Below are 26,253 nucleotides of genomic sequence, written 5' to 3'. Positions count from 1 at the left end.
CTGTGCTCCCCAAAGCTGAGGTACCTCAGGGAGCCCAAGCTGCCCACTCAGTCTCTCTTTGGACACGGGTTTTACTGGAATCTCTTTGGTCAGTCCTTCTCAGGAAAGCAGTCTGCCTGGTTTTCTCTGCTTTTTGTGCTGACTGTAGGAGTTAAAGCTTTTCCCAGCAGCCGCACAGTTACTGTTTATAGCCAGGGAGATGGGGATAGTATTTCACCTTGCTGGGAAAGGAGCCAGCAGAGACATTGTGCCTTCATTAGAGAAGGGATGCGCTTCCCCTGCTGCCCCCTCGGCAGGCTCAGTGTACACAGCCGAGACCTATGGGCCGTCTAGTCTTAAAATCCATTGATTTGTAATGGAAACCATAATAAATCACTACAATATGTTGAACTTGAGGGGGTTGGGCAGGCAGCTGAGTGGGCATACTGGGGGACTGGCCAGTGGCCAGGGCACTTCAGCCTGCTTTCCCAGGACACAGCAGACTGAGCGTCCTCACCAAGATGACACAAGCATGACTTAATCATACCTTAAAATGAGGCACTTGTTATGGGGAATTATTTAAGTCATCAGTCAGCTCAGAGTTTGTTTTTCTGCAAGTATGTAAAATATATGGATGAAATATATACACATGCCCACACACATGCAAATTACAGATGAAGCTACATGCAGGCACAATTGTATCCATGGGGGTTTGTGAGCAGCACTGTCCTTCCTTTCCTCGTTCCTGGAAATACAGAACTGTGCAAAGAGAATGGATTCTCATACTTGCTTCCTCCACCCAAATCCAGGCATTAAGAGCAGCTACAGTTTGCTTTAGAAAACCTTAAAAAGGACTTCACAAAATTAACAGAATTAACTTCACAAAATTAACTGGGTAACCAAGTGTGAGCTCAGCACCACTCACAACAAAGGGAAGTAATCCCAGCAGCCACACGGGGAGAAAAGCTTTTACGCTCTACACACATCATAACTCTTGCAAGCAAAGGACTTGGGGTTGGAAATGAAAACCATTGCATCAGCACTCTGCAAGGTGGCCATTCAGTTTTCTTCAGCAACTCTTTAGGGTAAAAAAGACTGGGAAATAACGTTATATACTAACATAGCCCAGCCTATATGTACATGTCCTGGCTTTCTCCCTGCTCTAGGATATTACCTATAGCTGTTTCCAAACCCAGGCATCCATTCAGAGGTATTTGCTGGTTGACATCAAGGCACATCACACCTAATGCCAGGTCCTGGGCATGGTCCTAAAGGGTTGGTACAGACACAGCTCAGGTGGTACAAAAGGCTGCTCTTCGGGGACAGATACCTTAAATACCTAGAATGAGCACCCATTATATAATTTGTGACTGAGAAGGCCTCAAACTTAGATTCTGTGCATCCACATGTGTACAGATACACACAGCATGCGGCAAGATTGGTGTTTTTACTTACTGAGGGCTCGTCATGAATATTTGCTGGAGCTTCACACCCACCACAGGGCACACCGAGTAAATAATACCCATGAAGTTGATTGTCTTGAAGTTGTGTAAAGCAGAATTTGTAGCAGCACTCTCCCACCTCTAGCAGTATTGAAGAAAAAAAGTTTTTATTCAGCAGAATTGCAAAACGGAGCTTCTTGGAAAATACCAGGCACCAGGCAAAACACAAAGAAAAGTGGTTCTCCAGCGCAAGGTAGGAGTGCTGGCACTCAGCCAGATGCTTGGGTGCTGGTTGTACTGCCTTGTCATCAGCAACCCCAAAATTGCTTACCAGTCTTCTGCCTGGCAGTTCCCTTGAGCTGGTGGTGGTGGTGGTAGAGGAGATGGTGTTGGCCTCTATCTAGCTTTGTGTCTTCTTGCCAGAAAAGAAATATTGTATTGGGGAATTTTTGATCAGCTCTTCATTCTCATTACATCTCTCACACATTATGCATTTACATTGCATAATTAAGTTAATTTATTTCCTATACATTTCATTTCTTTATTTCCACATTCTGCATTTGTCTACATTAGACAGCAGACTATGTGGGGAAGGATCTGGGTTTTTCTCTTCTGCTTTTTCTACCCATTTACATCCTTCTGAAGTGCCATGCAGAGCCACAGTGCAATTGCATGTAAATTACCACCATCGGTAATCATTAACTCCCATTTATCCTCAATGATCTCTCAAAGTCCATGACCAAGCACCGCGACTGTCACATCTTGGCACTGCTGTTCCTTTTCTTTCTTTATGATTTGCCCTATGTACACATTTTAGGAAAACATCCACATACTGGCTGTTTAATACAGTCAGGAGGCCATTGCCCGTATTCAGCCCCTGGGATTTGAGCCTCTTATTCCTCCAAAACCACGGAAAGGCTATTCTCCCTATTTTTTCTTTTTTCCCCTCTCCTGTATTTTTATTCACAATTTAACTAATAATGAGCTATTCTTAGTTTCAATGATGTGACCTCTCTTTAGTTTGCCTTATATGTCAAAATTCTGCTTTGCCTGTGTGGGTGTCTCACCCTCTCACTGTTTCTACTTGGTTTGAACTGATCAAGAAGTCAGTGATATTTCTGTACACAAAGCTTCAGAGGGACAGATGCATGAAGGTTGGAGTCCTACCCTTCTGGCATGCTTAGATCTGGCTGATAAATCTCTCCTGACCATTCTTTTCCTTCGGAAAAAATGCTGTCAGGGGAATGGGATGTTCCCTGGCAGGGAAGAGAGGAAGATCTAGAGCTTTCTCACCTTTCCAGATGGGATCCATATTTAGTAGGCAAGATTAACATCCATCAGCTCTGTTGTTTTGTATGAGGCTTGTGTTTGTTTAATGAAAAAAATCTTGCTTGTTTCAGCTCTTGCAAAAAACCAAAACGTGAAAACTTGATCCTTTAAAAAAAATAGCTAAGACAAAACCTGTCAATAAAGTAACTCCATTAAAGGAGTTAAAAGTGGTTTTCTCCTGCAGTAATAACACACTAACTCCAGCGATGCACTGAGTCGTGCAGTGATCTGAGCAAAAACATTGGAGCCCTGACCCTAAACCCATCAAAACCTTTCCCTTTTCTTCAAAAGCTCCCAAGCTCTGAGTGTGTTGTCCCAAGTGCTGTTATTTGTACTGTCTGAGGGGCAGTGGGTGTCTGCCTGGAGGTCCCTCTGAGCCCAGGGTGGCAGCGGGCCCCTGGTGCTCCCAGGCAGAGCAGAGGAATGGGCAGGCTGCCCCTTCACTCAGGCATGGCTCCAGCTGCCTGCAGCCAGGGAGGTACAAGGCACAGCTACTGCCACAGACAGCTGGGCTCTTGAAGCCACAGGCAGACAAGAAGTTGGGTAAAGAATGCAGGATTACAAAGACAGAATAAGGAAAAGATCAGACCAGCTATTAACAGATAAATAAATAAATAAATAACCAGGAGTAATCATCCCACCTGTAGGTTCTGATGTACAGCGCTAGTCTGGCTGTAACTTTCCTTGTGATCTTTGTATTTCCCTAAAAGCAAAGCCTAGAGCTCTGGGGATAAACTGATTCACCATGATAGGAAAAATAGAGGTAATGTGTTGCACAGCCCTGGACAAAGATGATGCTTTAATCATACAGCCTTATCCAGCCAGAGCAACCAAAGTTTAGAGTGACTGCAGTAGAGGCTGCATTGGATTTTGCAAGGTTTTAATTTGATTCTTAATTTGCATTTCTGAGTTATAAAGAGAAGAGTAATTTATAAATATATATGTGAAAAAGAGTAGTGTGTATGCAAGAAGACAATAGAGAGGATAGAAAGTCCACCTCCTAGAGGCTCTGCTTCTAATCAATCATAAGTACCTTGCTTGAATTAATTTAAAACTTGTATTTCTGATGCCAGAAACAAGATGACCAAAATTTTAGTCAACACATGAGCTGATGGCAGTTGTGTTTGGCTCTTGGTTGTCAATTAAAACCACATATTGACAGAAAGTTTGACTGATTTTTACCTCTATCATGTTTTTAACATGTAAGTTAACTTTTTTTTTTTATTTAGCATTTTAAAGTCACAACCTGCAGCAGGCAGCATCAGTCAGAAAGCTAACTGGGTTCAGAAGTATAAAACCAATCACTTTTGTATCTGTTCAGTCATTAACAGCTGAAATTAAGTAATAATTAGTATTTATGCAAATAGAATGTGGCAAAATTAATCTAGGTAACATAGAAGACCAGTGTGCTAGAATCTGTGTTATAAAATTAAATAATTTCCTCAGATTGCTGAGCCATAATTAGTTGTGTAAATTTTTTTTCTTTTTCATAGCCTGATCTGTGTTAACAATTAAAGTCAGTCATGTTTTCCTCTGAATTTGGTTTCCATTATTAGGAATTAAAACAAAATGGTGCTTGTGAAAGATAACAGTGCTCCGGAGACCGAAATGAAGTTTCCATATATAATTGCACATATGTCCACATGGCCTACCAACAACGATAAAATCTGCTGTCTCAGGGGATCATCTTTCAAAGCCTGCCTTCCATTATACTGCTAATGCTGATAAATGTGTCTCTTTTGAGGCCAAGGGCCTGTATCTCCATGACAATTCATGAAAGTGATTCATGCAAAGAAATTGTTCATTGGCTTAGAATTTACTTAACCTTGTCTCTTATTTCAGCACAATACACACTGGAGTTTTCATTTGAGATGAGATGCAGTATTTTTAATGCCCAACACACACAAAAAACTCCAAACAGTCATTCAATACCCTGATACTTCCTGAAAAAGTAGGCTTTCACATGGGATGGATTTGGATGTAAACACGATTTAATGAATTTTTCTTCCCTTTTTCACTTGTTTTCACCCATCTCCCTTGTAAACAGTTGTTCATCCCAGAAACAGAGATCACAATCTGCTCTGTCCTAATAATAACAGCAGTAGAGACAACAGTGTGTTTCCTATTTGGAAGCAAGTTAGGAACTTCGTCTATTTCACAGCATTATGAGATTACAATAAATAAAGTCTTCACTTTTCAAGGCAACCATGCAGTTTAGCACACCTTTGTTCTGCTTTCTAGCTGAAGGAGCCCAAAATTTGAGATTATGATGAGCAAATTCATCTGAGTAGTCTATTTCATGGTGCTTAAGGGGAACAAGTGTGTCACTAAAGGTAAATGGAACGAAAAGTAAATGGAACAAAAAGTGCCAGCAAATCATGGAACTTTTTCATTTGAGTCACTATTTTCCACAAAGTTTGCTCAGCATTTGAGAAAAAACATTGTGTTGGCACTCTTGCATCACTGAACACTTGCACAGGCACACTTTTTTTTTCTCCCTCTTTAACTCTGGTCAAGCTGCTTTGCCAATTTAACCAAGACCAAGCCATGAAACGTGCCAACTGTGTGGTTTGCGCAGCTCTGTCTGTGGATTGTTTGCATACTTAACAGATACAGCTCAGAGGATGGGGAGGTGGAGATTTTGGAAAATAAGCTGCTGGTTGTTCTTGTATTGTAATATCTTCTTGGGTTGGGGGGGTGATTATTCCTGGCAGGAGGACAGTGCTGATTTGAAGTGCCAGCTCCAGTTTGCCAAAGAGGAGGCAGCGCTGATGCGTAAGAAGATGGCCAAACTGGGCAGGGAAAAGGACGAACTGGAGCAGGAGCTCCAGAAGTACAAGTCCATCTATGGAGATGTGGACAGTCCCCTGCCTACTGGGGAAGCAGGGGGCCCACCCAGCACCAGGGAGGCTGAGCTGAAGCTTCGTTTGAAGCTGGTGGAGGAGGAAGCCAACATACTGGGCAGAAAAATAGTGGAACTGGAGGTGGAGAACAGGGGGATTAAAGCTGAGATGGAGGATATGAGGTGCCAGTATGAAAAAGAGTGTCTCAGCAGGGACCACATTTCAAGCATTCCTACCTCGCCCTACGGAGACTCTGTGGAGTCAGCCACAGAGCTACGCAGGCACCTGCAGTTTGTGGAAGAGGAAGCAGAGCTGCTGAGGAGGTCAATCTCTGAAATTGAGGATCACAACAAGCAGCTAACGAATGAGCTGAACAAATTCAAGTTCGAGCCGGGCCAGGAGCCAGGCTGGTTGGATGATGCAGCATCCAAGGGTGGTGGGACCTTGCAAGAGGAGCTGAAGTCGGCCAGGTCACAAATCAATGAGCTGAGTGGGAAAGTGATGAAGCTCCAGTATGAGAACAGGGTCCTGATGTCCAACGTCCAGCGTTACGATCTTGCCTCTCACCTGGGCCTGCGCACTTCCAGCCCCAGGGACAGCGACGCCGACAGTGATGCTGGGAAAAAAGAGAGTGATAGCGAAGATGGTCGTCCACCACAGCCAAAGAGAGAGGGGCCCATTGGGGGCGAGAGCGACTCGGAAGAAGTCTATGAGAAGACGTCGGGTTTTGGGAGTGGGAAGCCATCAGAAGTCAGCGACCTGTGCTCCACCGAGCTGATGAGAGTGAAAGAGGACACCGAGTCATTAATTAACATCAAACGCGAGGCTGAGCGACTGGAAAGGACTGTGGAGCGCCTTATCACCGATACAGACAGCTTGATTTACGATGCAAAGGTGCACGTAACCAGCAGCCCATCCCCTGAGCAGGATTTCAGAAGTGGTGAGGAAAGGGGAGAAGATAAGCATGAGCCAGAGCTTCTGGACACTGTCAACTCCAGGATGAAAGCTTTCCGGAAGGAGCTTCAGACCTTCCTGGAAAAGGTTGATCACATTGGAGAGGGCCTTAAGGAGCAAATGGAGGACCTCTCCCCCCTTCCCCATCTCACAGAGTCTTCCAGTTTCCTATCCACAATGACCTCCATGTCCCGTGACTCTCCCATTGGTAACCTGGGGAAGGAATTGATCACTGACTTCCAGGTAGGTCAGCCTCTTACTTGTCTCCTTTCTCTTTATTGTTTCTCTTTCTTTCTGGCAATTGCTACTCTAGAGCTAATTTTCCTCGCAGCTGCTTTGTTATGATTTCAGACCCGCAGTGTATTAAGTGTGTAATGTTAAACAAACACTTTATAGTTTTTTTTCATTTATTTATTTGCACAACTCCTTTGATTCAGAGGCGGTTCCTCGTGGCAAAAAGGCTAATCCATTGGTGTTAAAGAGATCTGTCTTGTTTTTGTCTGTAACAGCAGTGTTTCCCCATGAAAAAAGGAGATTAATTAAAAAAAATAAATCTGGTGAATGTAAATTAGAAGCCTTGCCAAGAAATGTGAGAAGGTCTTTATTATGCTCTCTTGTAAAAGGGTCAGGCATGTTCTCAAAAGCCTTGCCAAAAGAACCCAACCAAATGCAGTTTTCTAAGTGATGTGTTTTGAAAAGCCTGCTTACAGCTCACTCCCCTAACCGAGCAGCGAGTGAGAAGCTCTGTAGCCAGCGAAGGACTGCCTTGCCTAAAGCGTTGCCCATGGGCGCATGTCTAAACTGCCACAACTGCCACACTGGATATGGCTTTTCTGCACCGCACAAGTAAGGAAGGAAGAGCCTTGTGTCCCATATCCTTCATGACTTGTATGCTTGCTGTTGGTTTGACTCATGCATCCTCATTGCATGCGCCTCATAACCAGTGTTTGCATTCTTTTTTCCTCTCTTTCTCTTTTTTGCTTTTCAGATGTTTCAGCCCATCATTTTGCTCATCCTCATTTTGGTTTTGTTCTCTTCACTTTCTTATGCCACTGTATTTAAGTTGTTTTTTCTGTTCACGCTTTTCTTTGTCTTGTAGTTTTTCAGTCGTCTACCTTACCCATTTTTGTTTTCTTTATTCCCTCCTGTCCTTTTGTTTTTTTGTTATAAACCGCCCATGCATCTAACAGTCCAAACTGAGGGATCAGATGGAGTGGCAGCTCAAACAAGATCGTGGAGAGGAGCAAGAGATTCGCCACCAGCGAGCCACCACCGACCCACACCGCAGAGCTGATGGAGACATTAAACTCTACAGGCCAGGAGACAAGGGCTGTTTCAGTCTAGAGGTCAGCAAAGCAGCCCATCTTACTCACTGCCTCCTGCTGCCTTAGCCAGGAGATGAGTAACAGAAGCCAGGGGTTGGGGGAGTAAATTAAACCAAACACAGCACCCCTGTTGTTAAATTTGTGGTTGATCTCATTTGCCCCGTGCAGTTTCAGAGAAGCAAATTTGTCCTAACTTTCAAGCCATCACCCTGCTCCAAGTAGCTTTGCCAAGGGGGAAAGTACAGCTCAGGGACCCTTTAGAACTGAGTAGAGAAATGAAAGATCTCCAGAAGAGGTTGCAATCCCTGATATTTGATCATGCTTCCAGGTTTTACCTTGTTGGATATTTTAAATCTGGAAAGTCCACAGACAGAGAATCCTTTGCATTTTGCCTGTCAGTAGATGCTGGTGTGCATGGTGATTCTCAACACCACGCAGGAATACAGCACCCTGCAGCTTCCAAAAAAGCTTATTTAAAGCATAGGTCTCCATTGTTTCAGTTGTTAAGTACTTTTCCATTTGTCAAAAGCATCAATCAGTTTTTATTTGAATCTTCATTCATGCAGAGGCCATATCTGCCTCAGTAAACATCTCCTTAGCTGCTTTCTCATGAACACAGATTGTCCAGACAATGCAACTGGTCATGAAGAAAACAACTTCGAATCTGTCTCCAAAAAGGTGGGCTTGGAATAGTGAGGAACTTTTCTGCTGGCCACTGGGAAGCCAGTTCTTGAAACTGTGTTGGTGAGAGTAGCTTCTAGTGACGGATGAGTTTTAACGTGCTTTTAATTCTATAGACACATGAAGAAGACTTAATAGATCTGAAACCCTAGCTCAGTCTGGAGAAAGGGGACGGCTGGCTAGGACAGCAGGGTTAGCAAGTAAGCAATTGCAAGGCCTAGAAAGCAGGGGTAGGAAGATAAAAACTTCAGGACAGCTGGTAGCCAAACAGCATGATGATGTGGATATGAAAGGGAAAGTGGCCTTTCATCTTAACACAGGTAATTCTTTGCTGGTTTTGTTTGGTTTGGTTTCAAATATCCCAACAGCACAGATCTTTGGTAGGATTAGAACAATAAATTTGTTCAGCAGCGTCTCTTCCAACTTTTCACTTGTAACAGTGATAATAGACCTCAGGAAGGATATCTGATAAATCCAGGACACCATAAGCTTCTCACTGAAGGGTAAAGTAATTCTTCAGCTCTGAAAGGGGCCAGTGAGGTAGAGAAATCTTCTTGTTCAGCATGGATCCCTTTGCAACCAGAAATTGATATTGCTCGACAGTTACGGTAGATAGGGTCAGAAAATTTCTCCAGCAATATTTCAATATTACAATATTTCTGTTTAAATTCTGTCATATTTATTGATTCCTCCTATATCTTAGATCAGTGTTGTTATTATATTAAGGACTGTATATGTATGCCCTCTGTTAGGATTAGGGATTTGGCTATTTTTGGCACAATACCTTTTTTTTTTCCTCTCTCAGGATGGGATGAGGTATAAAATATGTACAGTAAACTGTGCTTGAACAGAGAAGGGAAAGTTTTCACACCATAGCCTAGCAAGGAACAAACCAGTAGTTGTAATCAAAGGTACAGAATAACCAGTTTAGCACCAGATGTGCTCAAAACATGACCTAGGCTGGGGCTAAAATAGTCTAACTTGAGAAAATGTAGAAGACTAAGGTGTTTTTACAGTCATGATCCCTTAAGCAAAAAAGAATATTATATTGCTTTATGCTAAAACTTTTCAGTGGGAAGGCAACCCACTGAAATCTTGAAATCTTAAGATCTGTAGCAGTCAAGTGAAGGAGAAGATTTCTCGAAATAATTTTGGAAGGTATCATTTTATTATTTCATTATTCAATTTAATTTTATTATTCACTTTAAGTATTTAAATTTATTTTAATTTTTTTTTAATTTCATACACTGCACTAACAAAAGCTGTATTTTTTTTTTTTTGTTCCTGGTAAATGAGCAGGAAAAAGAATACTATTCAAATACTGAAGGTGTCTTTTTATTACCACAAAAATTTCAAATGGAGACTCAAATGCCCACAGTGGGTATGGCTATACATGAGTCTTTATCTGCTTTGACTTAAGAAGTGAAAATATATGCACTGGCCTTTCATATCACTGAGGAAAATGTTTTCTTTTTATTCAAGCAAGCTCATTTATCTAAATTATTTTTTCCAAGCTGAATTTTAAATCAAAATTTTTACAAGCAATGCCACACAGCTTCCATTTAGCGATTCCTTCTATTTTTAAAAATGAGCACCATGGGAGCTTAATTGTTTTATTAAAAACAATAAATGCAGACAGACATGTGCTTGAAACCACCCTGTGGCCTAACTATAAACATGTGCTGTTGTTTGGGCTTTGCACTTTAGTTGTTAGTGCAACAGGATTATTAGAATGTATTTGCATGTTAAAGAGGTGGGTTAGAGTCCCAGTCCAAGGGAAATTATATCTTGAAATTGCCTTAAGAGTAGGGCTTTGTTTTCTTGCTGAAACAAGCCTTTCAGCTGCTGTTGTGGGAGCTGGAGCCCATTGGGGTGGATGTTCCATCCATTATTCATGATTTCAGCAGAGCTCTGTTGTGGTGGGACAGGGAAATCATTCTTTACTATCCAAGGAAAAAGCAGGTGAACTAGTAAGAATTGCCCTGACTAAAATAAACAGGAGAACTAAAAACAGGTAACATGGAGCAAACATCTTATGGCAACAAATGAAAACCAATGGGAAAAACAATAAGTAATTTTTCACCTGGTGATTTCTGCCGATGGAATATCCATAAACAAAAGGCAGTCTCCTCAAGCAATTGCTTGCTGTTTATTCAGAAGCAAGAAGACATTCAGAAGAAGAAAATATTCTCTCTTTCAAATGACCAGACATGGCTTGGTCCATTTAATACCTGATGCTCTAAATTTGAGCTGTTCTCCTAGTTCTCTTCCTTCAGAGGATCTCAGTTCTGCTTTTTCCTGAACAAGTGTATATCAAAGGCAAAAGCACTTTGCATTTCAGATTTTGATTGTTTTCATACATGGCTTTTAAAGACTTACCACTTATTTCTGTGTAGAAATGTACCACAAACTCTCTGACACTCATAGGTTATGGAAAAAAAATCCACTGAAGGGAATTCATTTAAAAGGAGTGAATTGTCACCAGAGATTTAAAATAAAAGCAACTAGGCTGGAGAAGGTGAGAGCATGTCTTAAACAACAAGTTTTCCATGAGGTCTAGTAATAAAATAGGAATAGCATATAAGCCACTTTTAATATGTTTATCCATTCTCCTTACTTACCATGTCAATAAGAAATGTATAACTCTAAGTTAATTACTGGGTTAAGTGTGGACCAATCAGATACAGTGATGTGCAACTTAGGTAAGTCAATTTACCACCTGCTTCGAATCAAAACTTCTGTATGGATCCATTTTGGATGTATGAGGAGAATCTTGATCTGTATTTTGACAATCCTATTTTTTGACTGGTGCTGTTTCTGTGCAATTTTCATAACTCCATGTGAGTGTTTTTCAGCTGGATGGTTTTTGCAGCAGCTCCCAGCCATGCGCTGAAAATTTGCACGTGCATTTCTCTGGTTAAAAGTTTTGTTTTTCCAGAAAGGAAACAGTGAACAGTTTACACATTGTGATTTTTTTCTTCTGGTAAAGAAAAGCAAAAAAAACCCAACAACAGGAACGAAGGACCACATAGAAAATTGTATATCTTATTTTCATTATTCCTCCAATGCAAAGCTGTGGGAAGAAGAAAGATAAACTGATGCTTTGATAATTCCTTCCCACCAAGATTAGGGGATGCAAGAATAATTTACTTTGATGTATTGTATTCTTTCTTGCTGTGTAAAATTCTGTAGAGGCTGACAGTGTAATGGCTTAAAAGACCCTTTATGATGTAAATCTGGATATTTGAGTTCTAACTGAACTTGGTGAGACTTTGTGTACTATCCATACAATGAGGTGGATTTTTAAAGACTTGGAGTGAAGTGTCCTGTGTTTTCCCAAACTCAGAGACTTTTCATATAAGCAGAGACAAATAACCGCACAGCTGCCTATTCTACACTAGCAAATGAAATATATGTTGTCTATTTTTAAGGGGTGAGAAGAAGAGTACATCTTCAGAAGCAGCCTCTGCAAATTCAGTTAGATGTGAATTACATGTAAAAGATATAACAAAAGGCACTGGAACTTTCTGACACGTGCAATGGCCAGCTGTCAGTCTGTGAAAATGTAGCAATTTTTAAACTATGTGTTCAAATGTAATGTCCAAATATATCAAAGCATTATAATGTAGCTTTAGAGGAGCAGTATAAAATAATAATCTTTTGACTTACTTAGAATTGCACGCAAATGCTGGAAAGCATCATTCTACCCTGCCTCCTCAGGACTTACTTTGTTTGATCATTTCTGGGGAGGAAAAAAAAGCTTAAGAGAAAGATTCCATGAAATTTCATGTTCACGGTTGTTGCATATAAATTGATTAAGTTTGCAGGCAAATTGAGGTTGCAATTATCTACGGTAAAATGGAGAAAGCAGAAAAATAAAACACAGCCATACCTTGTCTTGGATGGCAATCTTGTAAAAAGAAGTCATGGCAGATATGCGGGATTGTGTGAGCTGCAAAGTAACCTAAAAAGCTGTCAGCACTCTGAGAGCTGGGGAAAGGGATCACTACAATGAGGGAGCGGTGGTGAAGTCCCCAGGATGATTTTGCTCTATGCATCTTCTTGAGGTAAAGCCATCAGCATGGATTAACTTGTTCTGGAGTGATAACAGGTGAGATAAAAGGACTGAGCAGAAGGATTTGGCAGTGCCTGTCTGAGGGGACAGGAGTGGAAGTGTGTCTGGTAATGCAATACCTGGGATAATGGGACACTGTTAGTCGGTGTTGAGCTGTGCATGAAGTGCAGCTGTTTCCGTGGTGCTGTGGCAGAGTAGCACTAGCTTGTAGTTCCTGTGGTATTGTGTTTGTACGTCTTGTAGTGAGTGTGCGTCTGTTCTGTGATGTCAGCACATCGTGCAGTGGCTGTCATATTCGGGGTGTCTTCTGTTCCTCGTGTAGTTCCTCTGTTCCTTGAGACAAAGGAAACAAAGAATGGAATATAACAGGTTATCAACGATTGTGTCCATTTTGTAGTAATGTTCCTTTTCAAAACAAAACAAAACCACAGTTGTGCCACAGACTACAGCCTGCTGGTTGTATGATAGGGGACTGATTTCCACATATAAGCATCCAGACATCCCTCAGAGCAGTATCAGGTACCTGAACTGCATACACGAATATTACATGATGCATTTATAAGTCTTTTATTTACAATCCTAATAGATTGTTTAGCAGCACATTTTAGGTATGTAAGCAGCCTTACCTCTCATGATTTGAGCATTGGAGCTTTCCCAACACCTCTGCTAGAAATGACATTATATATAATTATGGACTGTGAAGAGTTCTCAGGTTGCATTGGAAGGGAAAAGGTGTACAGCTCTTCATTCATGCACTAGCTGCTTTCCAACTTAAATTTACGTTAGGACCTACAAAAATATATTGTCCTTAAAGAGGCAAAGCAGTTGTGATGTGATTTTGCCTTAGCATCCATATAACACTGCGTCTGCCTTCACGATATATTCAACTTCTTTTCAGTAATTCCAACAGTTCCCACGTAATTCTAGCACTGAAGTTTCCTGAAATTTGGCTTTTCATGGGCTACATATTTATAAAAAAATTGGATAGGCTAATAATTTTGAATTCGTAATGAGAAGGAGCAGATTTTTGTTTTAATTATACATTAATGAACTGATATATTGGTTTTTGTTTGCCATATTCCTAAAGAAGCCTGATCAGAATAAAATAATGCAGAAAGTCCTGATGAAAGTAATTTTTCCTTTACTGCATGAGAGAATTAAATAAAGAATTTACAAATGATTGTGCAAAACTGACAAATCCCATCAAAAGCAAATCCAAATTTTGACCTTATGCACACAAAATGTCTGCAGACATATTACAGAGACAGATAAAATTGATAAGGCAGGAAATGTTCTCTTAGTCACTTTATCCGTACCTTTCAGAGGGATGGAAGTGTCTTTTCCCCGGGTACAAAACAGACATGCACAAGTCAATAAATGACTCAAGTGAAAAAGGAACTGATAGGGCCCAGAAAGTCTGTGTAGGTCCACTTTTGGTTTTCAGCAGTGTGGTCCTGCGTAGCTAGTTTTTGGGATACTTCCATTTGCCTTATCTCATTTTTCCCTAGAGGAGGGGTGAGGAGTGTCTGTTCCAGGGAGAAATACATTCTGAATAACAAAAATGTTCCAACAAGGGCTGTGTGGCCCGAACAGCAGCAGCTGCTGGCTTTGCTCTGGGCGGTGGGAGGAGCGGTGAGGAGGTGGATGCTGGGGGCTGATGCCGGCAGGGAAATGGCACCACAGCCCAGGAGAGCAGTCCCACGACCTTTGTTATGTCCTTGCAGCTGCTGAGGCTGGAGTACGCAGGACATGGGCCAGCTGAGAATTTGGGATTGCACTTTGAAGCCTGAAGCAACCCTGTCATTAAGTACCTTTTTTCTCTGGGAAGTAGGAGTTTGGTGCTGTAGTGCTTTCTGTGGTTGCACACATGAAGAGGATGGCATCCAGCTGAGCATCACTTTTGTAGAGACAAAATCAGTTTTGGCACCAATGTGACAGACACAAAGTGAAGGGCATAGAAAGTTCTGGTCAGAAATATAAGTGCCACAAGATTAATTACCGTAGTATAAATAATGAGATCTGACTCTGCCTTCTTGGGTCTTTATTTTTGGGTTAAGTAACTTTCAGGAGTAAAGTTGATGGGATGCCAAACTTAATGAGAACATAAATTGAAGGTATTAAGATTAAAACAGTATTGGACCTGAAGGGGGGGATACTTAATTATTTTGGTCAGATCTCAGGCTCACACAGCTTATCACTGTGACATTTTTGTTGTAATTATTTTGAGTAGAAATCACAAAATGAAGTTGACTTGTGCAAAGGACTGTCTTGTATCTGATGAAAGGGATCTTATGTATACTTGGTTTAATAAATGCTGTCCCATTAACTACCCTATCAAAACTGTTGCAAATGAATAAATAATTAGGTACAATATGCATGCATTAGATTCATCTTTTGCAGAGGTGTTAAAATTTTACAGCTTTGATTATGAAGAAGAAATGCTCCACCAAATACATAATCCTGCAAACAGGAGTCTCAGCTATTCAAGTCCAAACCCAGAGCAGAGGCCTGAGGAGAAAATCCGATATGTAACATCAGCATTCCAGTTTTAGATTCCAGAAGAAGCCACACAGGAAATTCCCACACAGATTTAGGACATTGTTATTTATTTGCACACTGTGCTTTGGTTTTAACTATTGATAATCTTGAGTTGTGCAGATGTCTGTCCCACGGCTCTTTTCTTTTTCATTTTTTTTACACCTCCAAGACACATTTTCTGCTAAACCTTTCCCTTTGTCCTGCTGATCAGCTCAGGGATTCCCATGTTTTACCTGTACAGAATGTATCGATACAGGAGCTTCAGGCTCAGCTTGAGCAGGAGACAAGACTTCACCGAGAGGAACAAGAAAAGTTTTCAGAAAGGATCATCCAGGTAAATACAAAACCCACCTGGGAGAGACGCATGACCATGATGTGTGACATGAGCCTTGTTTGTCAGGACTGTGGGAACTTGTGTCCTGATGGCTGTGCCTGTGTGACCTCATCTGAGTAAATGAAGAATCTGGAATCTGGGGAAATCGAAACTCGAGCCCATTTTGCCACTGCAAATCTGGCTTCTCTGCTTGGTGGAGAGAATTTTTGTCCTCCCCTCTGCAGGGGAAATTGTGGTAGAGGTATGAAATACTGCATGGAGAATTCTGTCACCCTTCAGCTCTCTGTGAGCTGGGGAAGGGTGTGTTTGATCCCTGGGAGCTCAGTTTGGCTCCATACCTTATTCTGACTCCCCCTAGCCAAAAGAAAATCCAGCACCTCTCTGAAGTCAGAGGAGTTGTTATGCGCACAAAGCTGAGAAACAAATCAGGACATTCATTCTTGTATTTCTCAGTACTCAGTGCTTCCAATCTTCTTACTAATTGCTGGTGAATAAATCTTTTTTTTTTTTCTTACATGAGCTCCCCCTGCTCTTTTGAAGGCTGGAACAGATTAGTCAATCGTTTTCTGATCTCTAGTTCCTAGAGCGAAAAAAATCTGTTGCTAATTTCTGCAGGCTGTTTGGCTCTTAAATGAAGTTTTCTTTTGAAATTTACTTCATGGACGAAATTCAGCATAATTGTTGCATACTGTAAAGAATTTTTCCTTGTGCCAACTAATCTCTTTATGCCCAAGTGGTATCTCTCTGGTTTTTTATAACTAGCTTTAATTTCCAGTTGATCTCCACAGGAGCTTTCCACTGGAGTTTTTGAAGGCAGTCAATTGATTTCCTTCCTAGTTGCCTCAGCTATGAATGCTTTTTGGAAGCTATGCCTGTCTCTTTTCTTTTGCAATTGCTATCCATTGAAAAAGCATAGCACTCTATGAATCTACCTCCACTAGGGTCTTCTGCAAGAATTCATGACCACAAGGATTTGAAATATAACAGCTTGTCAAAATGATGAAAAATGCACCAAAATCAAAGCTAGCTGTTCATGTTGATGGCCAGCAGAAACAGAAGAATAAAAGCATCTTCTGCATTCTTCATTTTTTTTTCCAGATTATGCCCATTCAGTTGATAATGTTCCTTTTTTTATCACTTGCCAGGATTTCTGGTGGAAATTACTCAGATTTTTGCTGTATTTAACCATAACTTTATTTGGTGAAAATATGGTCATCAACATCAAATCTACTTCTTTTCTTTCTTTTAGTTTTAGTAAAAACTAAATTTAAAATCAGCTTTCTTTTACTTTTTCATTTTTAGGAATGTTTAATGACATTAAATCGATGTGTGCTAGCAGTGTATAATCTACATGAGTGTTATTAGGAGTTGTGTGTATGTTTTTTTGGGCCATTATGGCTAATTTTGTTCCAGGCTACTTTTAAGCTTCATTTAAACACATTTAAGATAGCCACTACTGTAAATAATTTTAATTTAATTGGGAACTTTTTAAGGCATAGTAGCATAGGTGCTAAAAATGTGCATTATGCTGAGGCACATCAATTAGATGGCAGGCAAGTCCTTAGGAAACTGTCTTATATGGACCGGCAGCCTATTTCAGAAGCATCTGAATATTGCCATGAAAATCAACCATATATTTCTTAGCAGTATTTATTTCTAGGGAGTGCTAATCCCTGAAATATTCTTTATTCTTATGTGAGCATTGTTTGTTGCAGGGCGTGTTCCGATGGTTTGGATTGTTGTGGTCATAAGTGTACTGTGGCTTTCATAGATTTTATCTATGGAGCTGATCAGGAAAAGGAGAGGCTGTTGTTCTGCAGAATGGAAAATAGAAACTGGCACCTCTAAACAGTGACTCTGTACTCATTTTCCATCTGCATTTTCTTCATCTATGAAGAAGCCACAGCTTGGTTGAAGTGGAAAAACTTTCTCACCTATGCACAATATGAGATACTGTGCAACTTACTTGTACAAGTTCTGTTGGCTGCAGGTCATGCCATGGTTTGTTTTTGATATATTGAGGGAGAGGTCATGTTTAAATAATGATGTATCAGGTGGCCTTGGGTTGAAACAGGTGTAGTTATTCGTTTTCTCTAAGGAATGAGCTTTACTTGGTGATTTTAGTACTAAGGCTGAGATACATCGAGTGCTGAGTGGCAATCTGTTCCTGTCTTTTCAGTTCCTGCTTGTGTCCCAGATAAAATCATGCCAGAATGAGAGACTGTTTACTGTGGTATCATTCAGATGCCTTCAAGTATGAACTGCAAGAAGTGAGGGACTAGTAGTGGTATCTGAGGTACTGGAAGTGTTTTCTTCAGAAGTATTGCCCCTCCAGAGGCAGAGGGAGATGTAGCAACTGTGGACAGATTGAACCTGTGCCTGTGGGGGGAAGTTGCAAGGCAAATATTCCAGGTTGTCTGAAGGGCAGCTGTGGTCCCACCTTGTCCAAATGGCTGCAAATGCAATTAATAGGTGTGATATGTGCAGCAGTGTGGGCTGGTGGCTCTGCTGGGAACCTGCTGCAGAGATACAATCAAAAGAGGGAGGAAAATATGAGTGGTGTAAAATGTTTAACTAGTTTCAGAGATCTTGTGCATCATTGAAGTAAATACCCGCTTCCACAGCAAGTTACTTTCATGTGGTTATCTCAGGAAAGCTTATCATCTGCTATCCTCTAATTTCCTCAGCAGTCATAACTGCTGAAGAACAGACTGAGCCAAACTCACTACTGATGACAATTAGAGATTTCAGTTTGTCTCACCCAGTGAAGAACAACTCCTGGAGACGGCCCCAGGACACCACTCTGTTAACATGTTGCCTGTTATTCCATTTAAGCTGGAGGAGGAGCATATGCAGACCCTGCGGAGAAAAGACTTGGAAGTGCAGAGCTTGACTTTGCAGAACAAACTGGAGGAGAAGACCTGGAGTCAGGAGAAAAATCTGCTTCAGCAGGAACTCAGGCATTTCAAGCAGGACACCTTTCTCCTGTATGTCAAACTGAAGTGGCTGCTGAAACACTGGCGGCAAGGCAAGCGAATGGAGGAGGAAGGGGAGGACACATTGGAGGTAACTGTCCCACCTTAATAACCCAGATGAGTACTGCGATGTCCCTTCTTTAAGTGTAGACTTGAAATATGTTGTGGCACCAGCAGCTTTCAAACTGAACATATGTTGAAAGGGGATTCAAATTAAACATGAAAGCTGGTGTTGGCTTGTGTTGAAGTATATTCTGTATGATATGTTACAGATCACCCCTCTTTAAAGGGAAACCCTTAACTAGTACAAACAGCTGTTCCTAAAATACTCTCACACAGTAAATGAGAAATTAATTAGGTCTCAAAGATATGACTCCTGAGTAATTTTAAAAAAAGGAAAAAAACACATTAGCAAGGTGAGGGAGTCAAATCTGTTTAGATGGATTGAGTGCCGTTGTTTTTCTCATCCTGTGCACAGTGTGTTCCTTACAAAGCCTTCAGCAATACAGATGGAGGGAAGCTCTGTTTCTGTGTTGGCAGGAGAATTATACAGCTTCATGTGGGAACTTACAGTGAATCATCCTTATTTGTTCCCCTTCACCATACACACGTCTGTCGCCGTCAGCAGCAGTACATCAGTCGTCATCATGGTGCTTTTCTAAGTAGAGGCTAAATCAAGACCAGGAATTTCAGAAGTACTTGACAACCTGGAATCCCCAAGCTGACACATCTCAGCAGGGGTGTGGTTGCCAGCCAACATGTACTGGGAAGGAAGTGTTGAGTTGCACAGCCAGGATTACCATTTGCTTCTTAGCTAAAGAAAAAAAAAATAAAGTGTTTTCCCATTCTGATATTGTTCACTAAATTCTTGAGAACAATAGATTTGTTTTGCAGGTTCATGCAATCCTGAAGCCATTTGGTAAGAAACAAAACAATTTTTCTCAGTATTTCTCGTCCTTTTATGCCTAGTGTTTTTCAAGGTTTGCTGCATTTGGAAGTACAAGTAATCTTTCAGGTCTGGTCAGAGTGTGCTTAAGCTGAATACTCCAATGTTTTGTTTTCTTAGATAAAGAGTGGATTAACATCTGTAGATTTATCTGCTGGTAGTATGAGTCAGAAACAAGAGATGAGTACCTATTTAGAAATAATTTGCTTCTACTTTACTTTAGCAGTGTTAATTTGCTTCTGTGTAAATTAGTTCATCTTCTAATACTGAAAAGCTTTCATTTCTTGACTGTTTGGATTTTTTAACTGGCTAATTTATTACAAGCCCAGATTTATTGGAGCCATGTTTTCCTTATGCTTTGCAGAAAATAAAATGATAGATTTGGATACTTCCTAATCTCCATTACTTCATCACACAGCACACCAGTATTTTGTATAGTTCTTGATTAATGTGTGATGGATTATATCCTTCATGTGACATTAGGACCCATCTCAGTTGCATAAATCCCCTGTGTTGCAGGCCTGCATAGTGGTGTGTTCACACATGCAGTATGTGATGTATCACTCAAAGATGAGTTCTGTAGCCTGAGCTGAAGTCAGTATATGCCAGCACAGAGATGCAGTCCCTTCCCTTAGACCTTTAGTAGATTTCTGGCCCCAGAGGTGACTGGCAAAAGCGTGTTCCTGTGTTCTTGTATTCCTGTGTCCTTGCATTCTAGATCGAGCACCCTGAGGCCCTCCCAGACTTCAGCATTCAGCCTGAGCAGAAGGCAAATGATGCAGAACGAGAGGAGGAGGAAGAGGATGTTGTGTTTTCACTGACAGATTTCTCCCAGCATCCCACCATGGAGAGCACTGATCATGGACCACAGCTGCAGACTGCAGAATTACTGCAGCAGCAGAAGCAGGTACTACACCATTTGTCTATCTTGCCCTAGGAATGGAAACTGTGGATTTTCTGAGAGAGTTCTGTGCTGCTGTGTTAAATCACCTAGAATTATACTTGTGTAAATGCTTCTAGCTACACAGCAATTAAAGTGGATTTCATCCATTATATTTATATTTAAATTTAATCACGAGCCACGTGATTACTGTTCTTCTGTTGACAGATGCTATCAGTGAAAAATCCTATTTCCTCTTGTGGCTGTTTGCCCAGAAACATCTATCACTGTGTGATGGTTTGCAGAGTTTACAGGCTCCTCTTGTCTGAGCACATCTATTGTACTCTACTGTCAAGCTTTTAGCAAGAACATGTGATTTTGTTTCCTTTAAATAATTTAAGAAACTAGCACATGTATTTAATGTTTTCATTAGAGATGATGGGAAAACAATGTAAAAGCTCCTTCCTGTCACTGGACTTGTTTTTAAAGGCCTGAAATCAAACCATACTAACTTTTCCCTGGCATCTCCTGTGCCCTGACTGTGTGTCAGAGCACTGCCATATATCCTAGCTTTTTCCTTTGTACATTCAATATACTAACTTCCTATTTGTAATAACACAAATAGAAAAAGAAGAGAGGTTTGTTACATTTTTTAAATGAAAACCATTCATATGAGACCATCCTGTTACATGGATTTATTTGCAATCATAAATAGAATGGAACAAGAATTCTATGTGAAAAACAAATTCAGGGGGAAAAAAGTCTTCAGTCTTCATGCCTGATGTCCCTTCTCTTTGACCTGGGAGCCTGCTCCACAGGGACAGCTCTCAGGCAAACACGTACTCCCTATGATCACAATATTTAGCTGGAGTCACTGCAGGCCTGGGGATTGTGTCTCTTTGCATCTGAGCTCTTCACCTTAAATTCCCCAGACCCTCATGATTATGGACAACCTGTTTACTAACTGCCTATGCACTGCAGCAGGGAACAGGAAGTCTCCATCCTATAAAAAGGATATTCTCTTACTATTATTTTCTGTGGAGGGTGCTACCAAGTTAGTATTCATTTGATTGGTTTGACATTTGGAAAGGTTCTACCTTGCTGGTCACCCAGACCCATCACTGCCTTCCTCTCAGCAAGTTCTTTGCTGGTAAAAGGCTGTAGGAGGCATGATCAAGAGATGCTCATGAACACACCATCTGACTGCATTCCATCTGTACACTGATTTATTCTGGAATTAGTAAAATAAATATGTACCAAAGTGTTGTTTCTTTACAAAGTCCATCATGTACTAACTTTCCATATAGAGCTCTTAAAATAGAACATTCAAATAAATTATGTACTCTTTGAAATAATCATTGCTTAGACATTAATCTCAGTTAAGGTGGCAGAAATTGGCAGCAAATTGATTATAATTCATTTTTATATACATCACAGCAGTTCCAGCTAATCTTGCTTGAAGAATTGATCCATAGGAACTGACCACATCTTGGTACTCCCCAAGATGATAAATAGTGCATGATATCCAAATGAACTTGTCAGAATAAAACAGATTCCTTGCTCCCCAGCCAGAAAAAAAAGTGTTATTTTGGCACTGCAAGAATGAATAAGTTTGCTAAATTTTTCTCATTTTAATCACTATTATTTGTTCTGCTTGCACACACCAGGGCATCTTCTCACAAACCCTGCTGTGCTGAAAAACATACTGAGTTTTGAGGGGCTTTCTGCAGGTTCCTTAAGCCAACAACTGGAAAAAACAGTGTTTATACAGGGAATTGGAATGATTGGTGCAGCTGGAAGTCTCCAAGGTTTGCACCCACTCAGAAGAACCCAAAGTTGCTGGATCTGCCTGACAAGCTCCAAGATTAAATGCATCAGCACACACTTCACATCAGGAATGAAACTTTTAGTTAGTCTAGGAGTGGCTGAGATAACTAGGTCAGAAAAAAGAAAGGGCTTACAGTAACCTGAGGTTACCCATATTTATTTTTAACATTTAATGTTAATATTTAATGGCTTGTGTTTTCAGACTGCACTCTTGCTGCTGACTTTCTTACCCTGCCTGGAAAGTGGAATTGTTTTGAGAAGAATTATAAACCCAAAGGTCATCATTTCAACATGCAGCTTTTAATTTTATATTGCTATGATGTGAGATACTCAGCTGGCTGAAAAACACACCAGTCTGTCTTGTCTGGGATTTTTATTTGGACAGTGAGTGGAGGGATCTAGGCAAGGCAGAGCAGAAAGGGGAGAAAAAAGTAAAGCTGATAAGAGGCAGAGTAGATGGGGAGTCTGAGAGGGGTCAGTTCATCTTTCCCTGCATGACATTGTCCCTTGGCTGGTGGCTGGGGGACACAGCAGAAAGTGTCAGGCATGGTTAAGAGCCAGGCTGGAAGTTTGTTTGTATTTAGGAGATAAGCAAGTTGGACTGGTGGCACAGCAGAGGAGAGCAGCCTGTGTATAAATGAAGAGCTTTGTTTCAGTTGAGTATGAAGGGTGAGATGCCTGTTAGATGGTATAAGATATGGGAATAAGGAGTACAGAGTTTATCTGTGGTCCAGTGGATAAATCATTGAAAAACAGTACAGTAGTGTTGTTGCTGGGAGGGGTGTCAAGAAAATCCCCAATTAGATCTCTTTTCTTTCATACAATGTTTGTATTCAAAGCTTAGCTAAGAGAAAAGCTCAAAGGAATAGTCATTAAACCCTGAATATACTGAAATGGGTTCCACCAAGATCCAGCTTATCTTTTGCCTAGATCTGTGATTAGACAGAAAAAATACACTTTTCTGGTTCGCTGTTTAGGCTCCTGACCTTGTGTTTTTAATTGACTGCTCCACTAAACTGCTTGTAATACCAGCCTGTGGCTAAAGTCTTCAGTGAAATTCTCAAGGGAAATTCTCAGAGGAAAATGAATTGTGATTTAAAGAAAACCAAACTGCAAGCTGCCCTTGTCCAAAACTTTTCTAGAGCTGGATGCTCCTGTTTCTGTGGTTGGCCCAACTTAGTAAATGCTCCAATGTCCTACATTGGAGGCTACATAAAGGTTTTGTTTGTTGTCAGCTGTTTTTCCTATAAATCCAGAGCTGTGGATTCAAGACTTTAAACTTTAAGGTTAAGTCTTTAAACTTAAAGGTAAAGCCTTTGTAATTATCTTGTCTTAGATCAGTTGTGAATCAGTGAGATTCGTCTAAGCTTTAAATTTTAGAAACAACTGAGGTGCTAAAGAGCCACCTCCTTGCATGGAAGACTGTCCAGAGAATCACAGCCATGCCAAATTTCTGCTGTGCAACATGTCTGAAAGGAAGGGGAAGATTATAACAATACTTGTTCTGTATTTACAGGGCTTAGTCTTTTGAATAAGCTGTTTTGCCAACAAAATCTAAAGCATGGCAAGATGTAAACCTTATATTTCAGAGCACATTCTCTCAAAAATACTTTCTCTGTTCTCCAAAACCACTCCAGTTTGGCAAAACAGAAAAGATAATTTCACAGACTTCTCAAACTTCAAACTATAAATACAGAGTCATGCAAAAGAGACTTCTCTGCAGGAGTACAAAGTATGCAACCAAAATTGGATTTATATTGGCAAGGTAATTAAAATCCCAGCAAGCCAGGGGGCACCTGGGTTACTTGTCTCATAATAGTGACATTGATGTAATGCCTCTAAAATAAGAAATGCCCTCAACACAGTAGGCTACAAACCTGCAATGAGGCTCTTTTGTCTTTATGTACTTTATGTACTAGTTCTTATCTTCTTTCTTTGCAAACCAAATTTTATAGAACTCTGAAATTATCAAATGTATGCACAGGAATGAGAGTTGTAACTTGCTTTGGTGTAATTTGGTTTTGTTTTTCTTCTGTCTCATTTCTCTTGTGGAGCCTTTTGACTGCTTTGCCAGAGAAAGGTTTGTGCAGCACACCAGAAAACACAGAACATGGCTCTTGAATGAAAGCACTTCATACACATTTGGAGTCAGGGTTTTCAAAGAGGATGAGACCAGATTTTGATGCCTCCAATACCCAGCAGCTCCTGTTGTGACATTAAGGGCAAAACTTCAAAGGAGTTCTTTTTCTGATTATTACACAAGGGGCTTGAAATGTTTGGAGACTTTAGCCTTAATTAGGTAGTAGAATGAAAATGCATAGTGGAAACATAAAATCTCATTGCATATTGAATAGTGGGTGATCTTATATGCATGATGGAGACTGCTGCTGGATAGCAGGAAACTGCTAATTGGCATTAAATGTTAATGGAATTAATTCTGCTTCTGTGGGTGCGTTTCTTGCAAAACCCCATCTCGTACGCCATCACTTTTCATTAGCCCAAGCAGATAGGTCAGTCAACGAGCACCTGCAGTTATTTCCCTACATCTGGCATATTTTTGCTGATACATCAAATGGCTTGGAAAAAGTAGAACACGTTTGTTTGTTTGTTTTTTAAGGAAAAAAGGCACCTTGGCAAGTATAATTAGTGATTACAAAAATGGGTGAGGTGGGTTCAGTGATGCCAAAAATCTGATGAACATATGAAGTTAGCTTAGTTGTCTGCATAAAATTTTAAAAGGGTTGCCATTGAAAAAAACACATGACAATTATTTAGATTTTTGTGTACTTCTGTTTACTTGACTTGTCTTCAAAGAAGCCTCCATGTAGTTACTTCATGAAATACCAGATAAGAGGGAATGTGGGAAGCCTTCACTTCAGAAAACAAATTTAAAAACAATTTGATTAGACTATCGTGCAAGGATGGAGACAACTAATTTGAGTTAGGCCTTCCCAATGGAGTTAATGCATTCCTGAGAACCAGGTAATTAAATGCTGCATTTTTTTTTGAGTAAGCTTTCCCATTTTTCTGCCCCTTGCTGTGTCTGCTAGTCAAGTATAATTTTCATAAAGGTATTTTCTAGTTAGGATAACTTGTCAGATACAATCTCTGGCTACCCCCTGGTGCTTGAGAGGCTCATTGGGAATATTTGATTTAAATTTTGGACAAATGAATCATATATTTCTGTTTTCTGATTCAATGACTGCAAAAAAAGTTGTGGGAAACCTTTTCTTTTACTAATCCAGAATGAGTGTTTAGAAAATGTTTTTTGATATTTCACATAAAAATGGCAGGTTTTGCAAATGCCCAGAGAATGTGCAGAAGGTAAACACCAAAACTAAGGAAAAAGAAATAAGATTTGAGTGTTATCTCAATCACACATATATCACAAATAATATGTGGTGTCAGGTCTGGAGTAGACTTTCAGTTTAGCTCTGCTCTTGGCTTCTGGCTACTACAGGAGCTCTGACAACATTTTCAGCATGGCCATGACACTCTCAACAAGACATGAATGGGGGTTTGCTCTTTGATCCCCTCTGCAAGAGGGAAGGTGGCCTCCCTGGCCTTCAAGCCTTTGGTACCCAGAAGGGTCCTGCTGCAAAGGTAACCTGGGTGCAACAGCCTGGAGTGGAGCAGGAATATGAATTACAGACTACTGAACCACCTCTAGCAGAGATACGCAGCTCAAAGCCTCACTGTATTTCCCCAAACAATTTTATCTGATAATGTAAAAGCATTGAAAAGTTATCCCCTTTCTTTTTATGTAGTTTACAAATATTTGGCATTTGATACAGAGCAACGACTGTATGTGTGAGACAGACATGTAACTACCCAAAAAACCTCAGGAATGATACTCTAGCTTTGGTTTACTGTATTAAAAAAAAATTAATTATTAATGATGTCCTCAGTCCAGAAAGATGCTTAGTGCCTTTTTCAGAGTAACTTAAGTACCTTTGGCTTTCAGGAAGCATCAGCACTAGGGCTAATGAGAAGCAGAATCATAGAATCATTTTGTTGGAAAAGACCTTCCAGATCAACGAGTCTAACCATAAACATAACACTGCCAATTCCACCACTAAACCATATCCCAATGTGTCACATCCACACATCTTTTAAATACTTCCA

General features: G+C 40.5%; 1 protein-coding gene across 8 annotated transcripts in view; it reads left to right on the top strand.

Annotated features, from left to right (window-relative positions):
• The window catches only part of MTCL1 (microtubule crosslinking factor 1), a 101,854-nt gene that overhangs the window by 54,370 nt on the left and 21,231 nt on the right, over window positions 1–26,253 (top strand). For 2 of the 8 annotated variants that reach the window (XM_041477784.1, XM_041477786.1), the window contains exons 5-10: window positions 1,600–1,674; window positions 5,465–6,790; window positions 7,738–7,893; window positions 15,408–15,500; window positions 18,336–18,566; window positions 20,140–20,328. In XM_041477784.1, the coding sequence (XP_041333718.1) occupies window positions 1,600–1,674; window positions 5,465–6,790; window positions 7,738–7,893; window positions 15,408–15,500; window positions 18,336–18,566; window positions 20,140–20,328 (2,070 nt within the window). The remainder of the gene's footprint in view (window positions 1–1,599; window positions 1,675–5,464; window positions 6,791–7,737; window positions 7,894–15,407; window positions 15,501–18,335; window positions 18,567–20,139; window positions 20,329–26,253) is intronic. The other 6 variants (XM_041477787.1, XM_041477789.1, XM_041477788.1 and 3 more) reach the window with 4 other exon arrangements.

This window comes from Pyrgilauda ruficollis, unplaced genomic scaffold (genome assembly GCF_017590135.1).
Source record: "Pyrgilauda ruficollis isolate IOZ18807 unplaced genomic scaffold, ASM1759013v1 scaffold41, whole genome shotgun sequence".
Taxonomy (NCBI): Eukaryota; Metazoa; Chordata; class Aves; order Passeriformes; family Passeridae; genus Pyrgilauda; species Pyrgilauda ruficollis.
The sequence above is the reverse complement of the archived record's forward strand: the minus strand, read 5'-3'. Positions and strand labels throughout refer to the sequence as shown.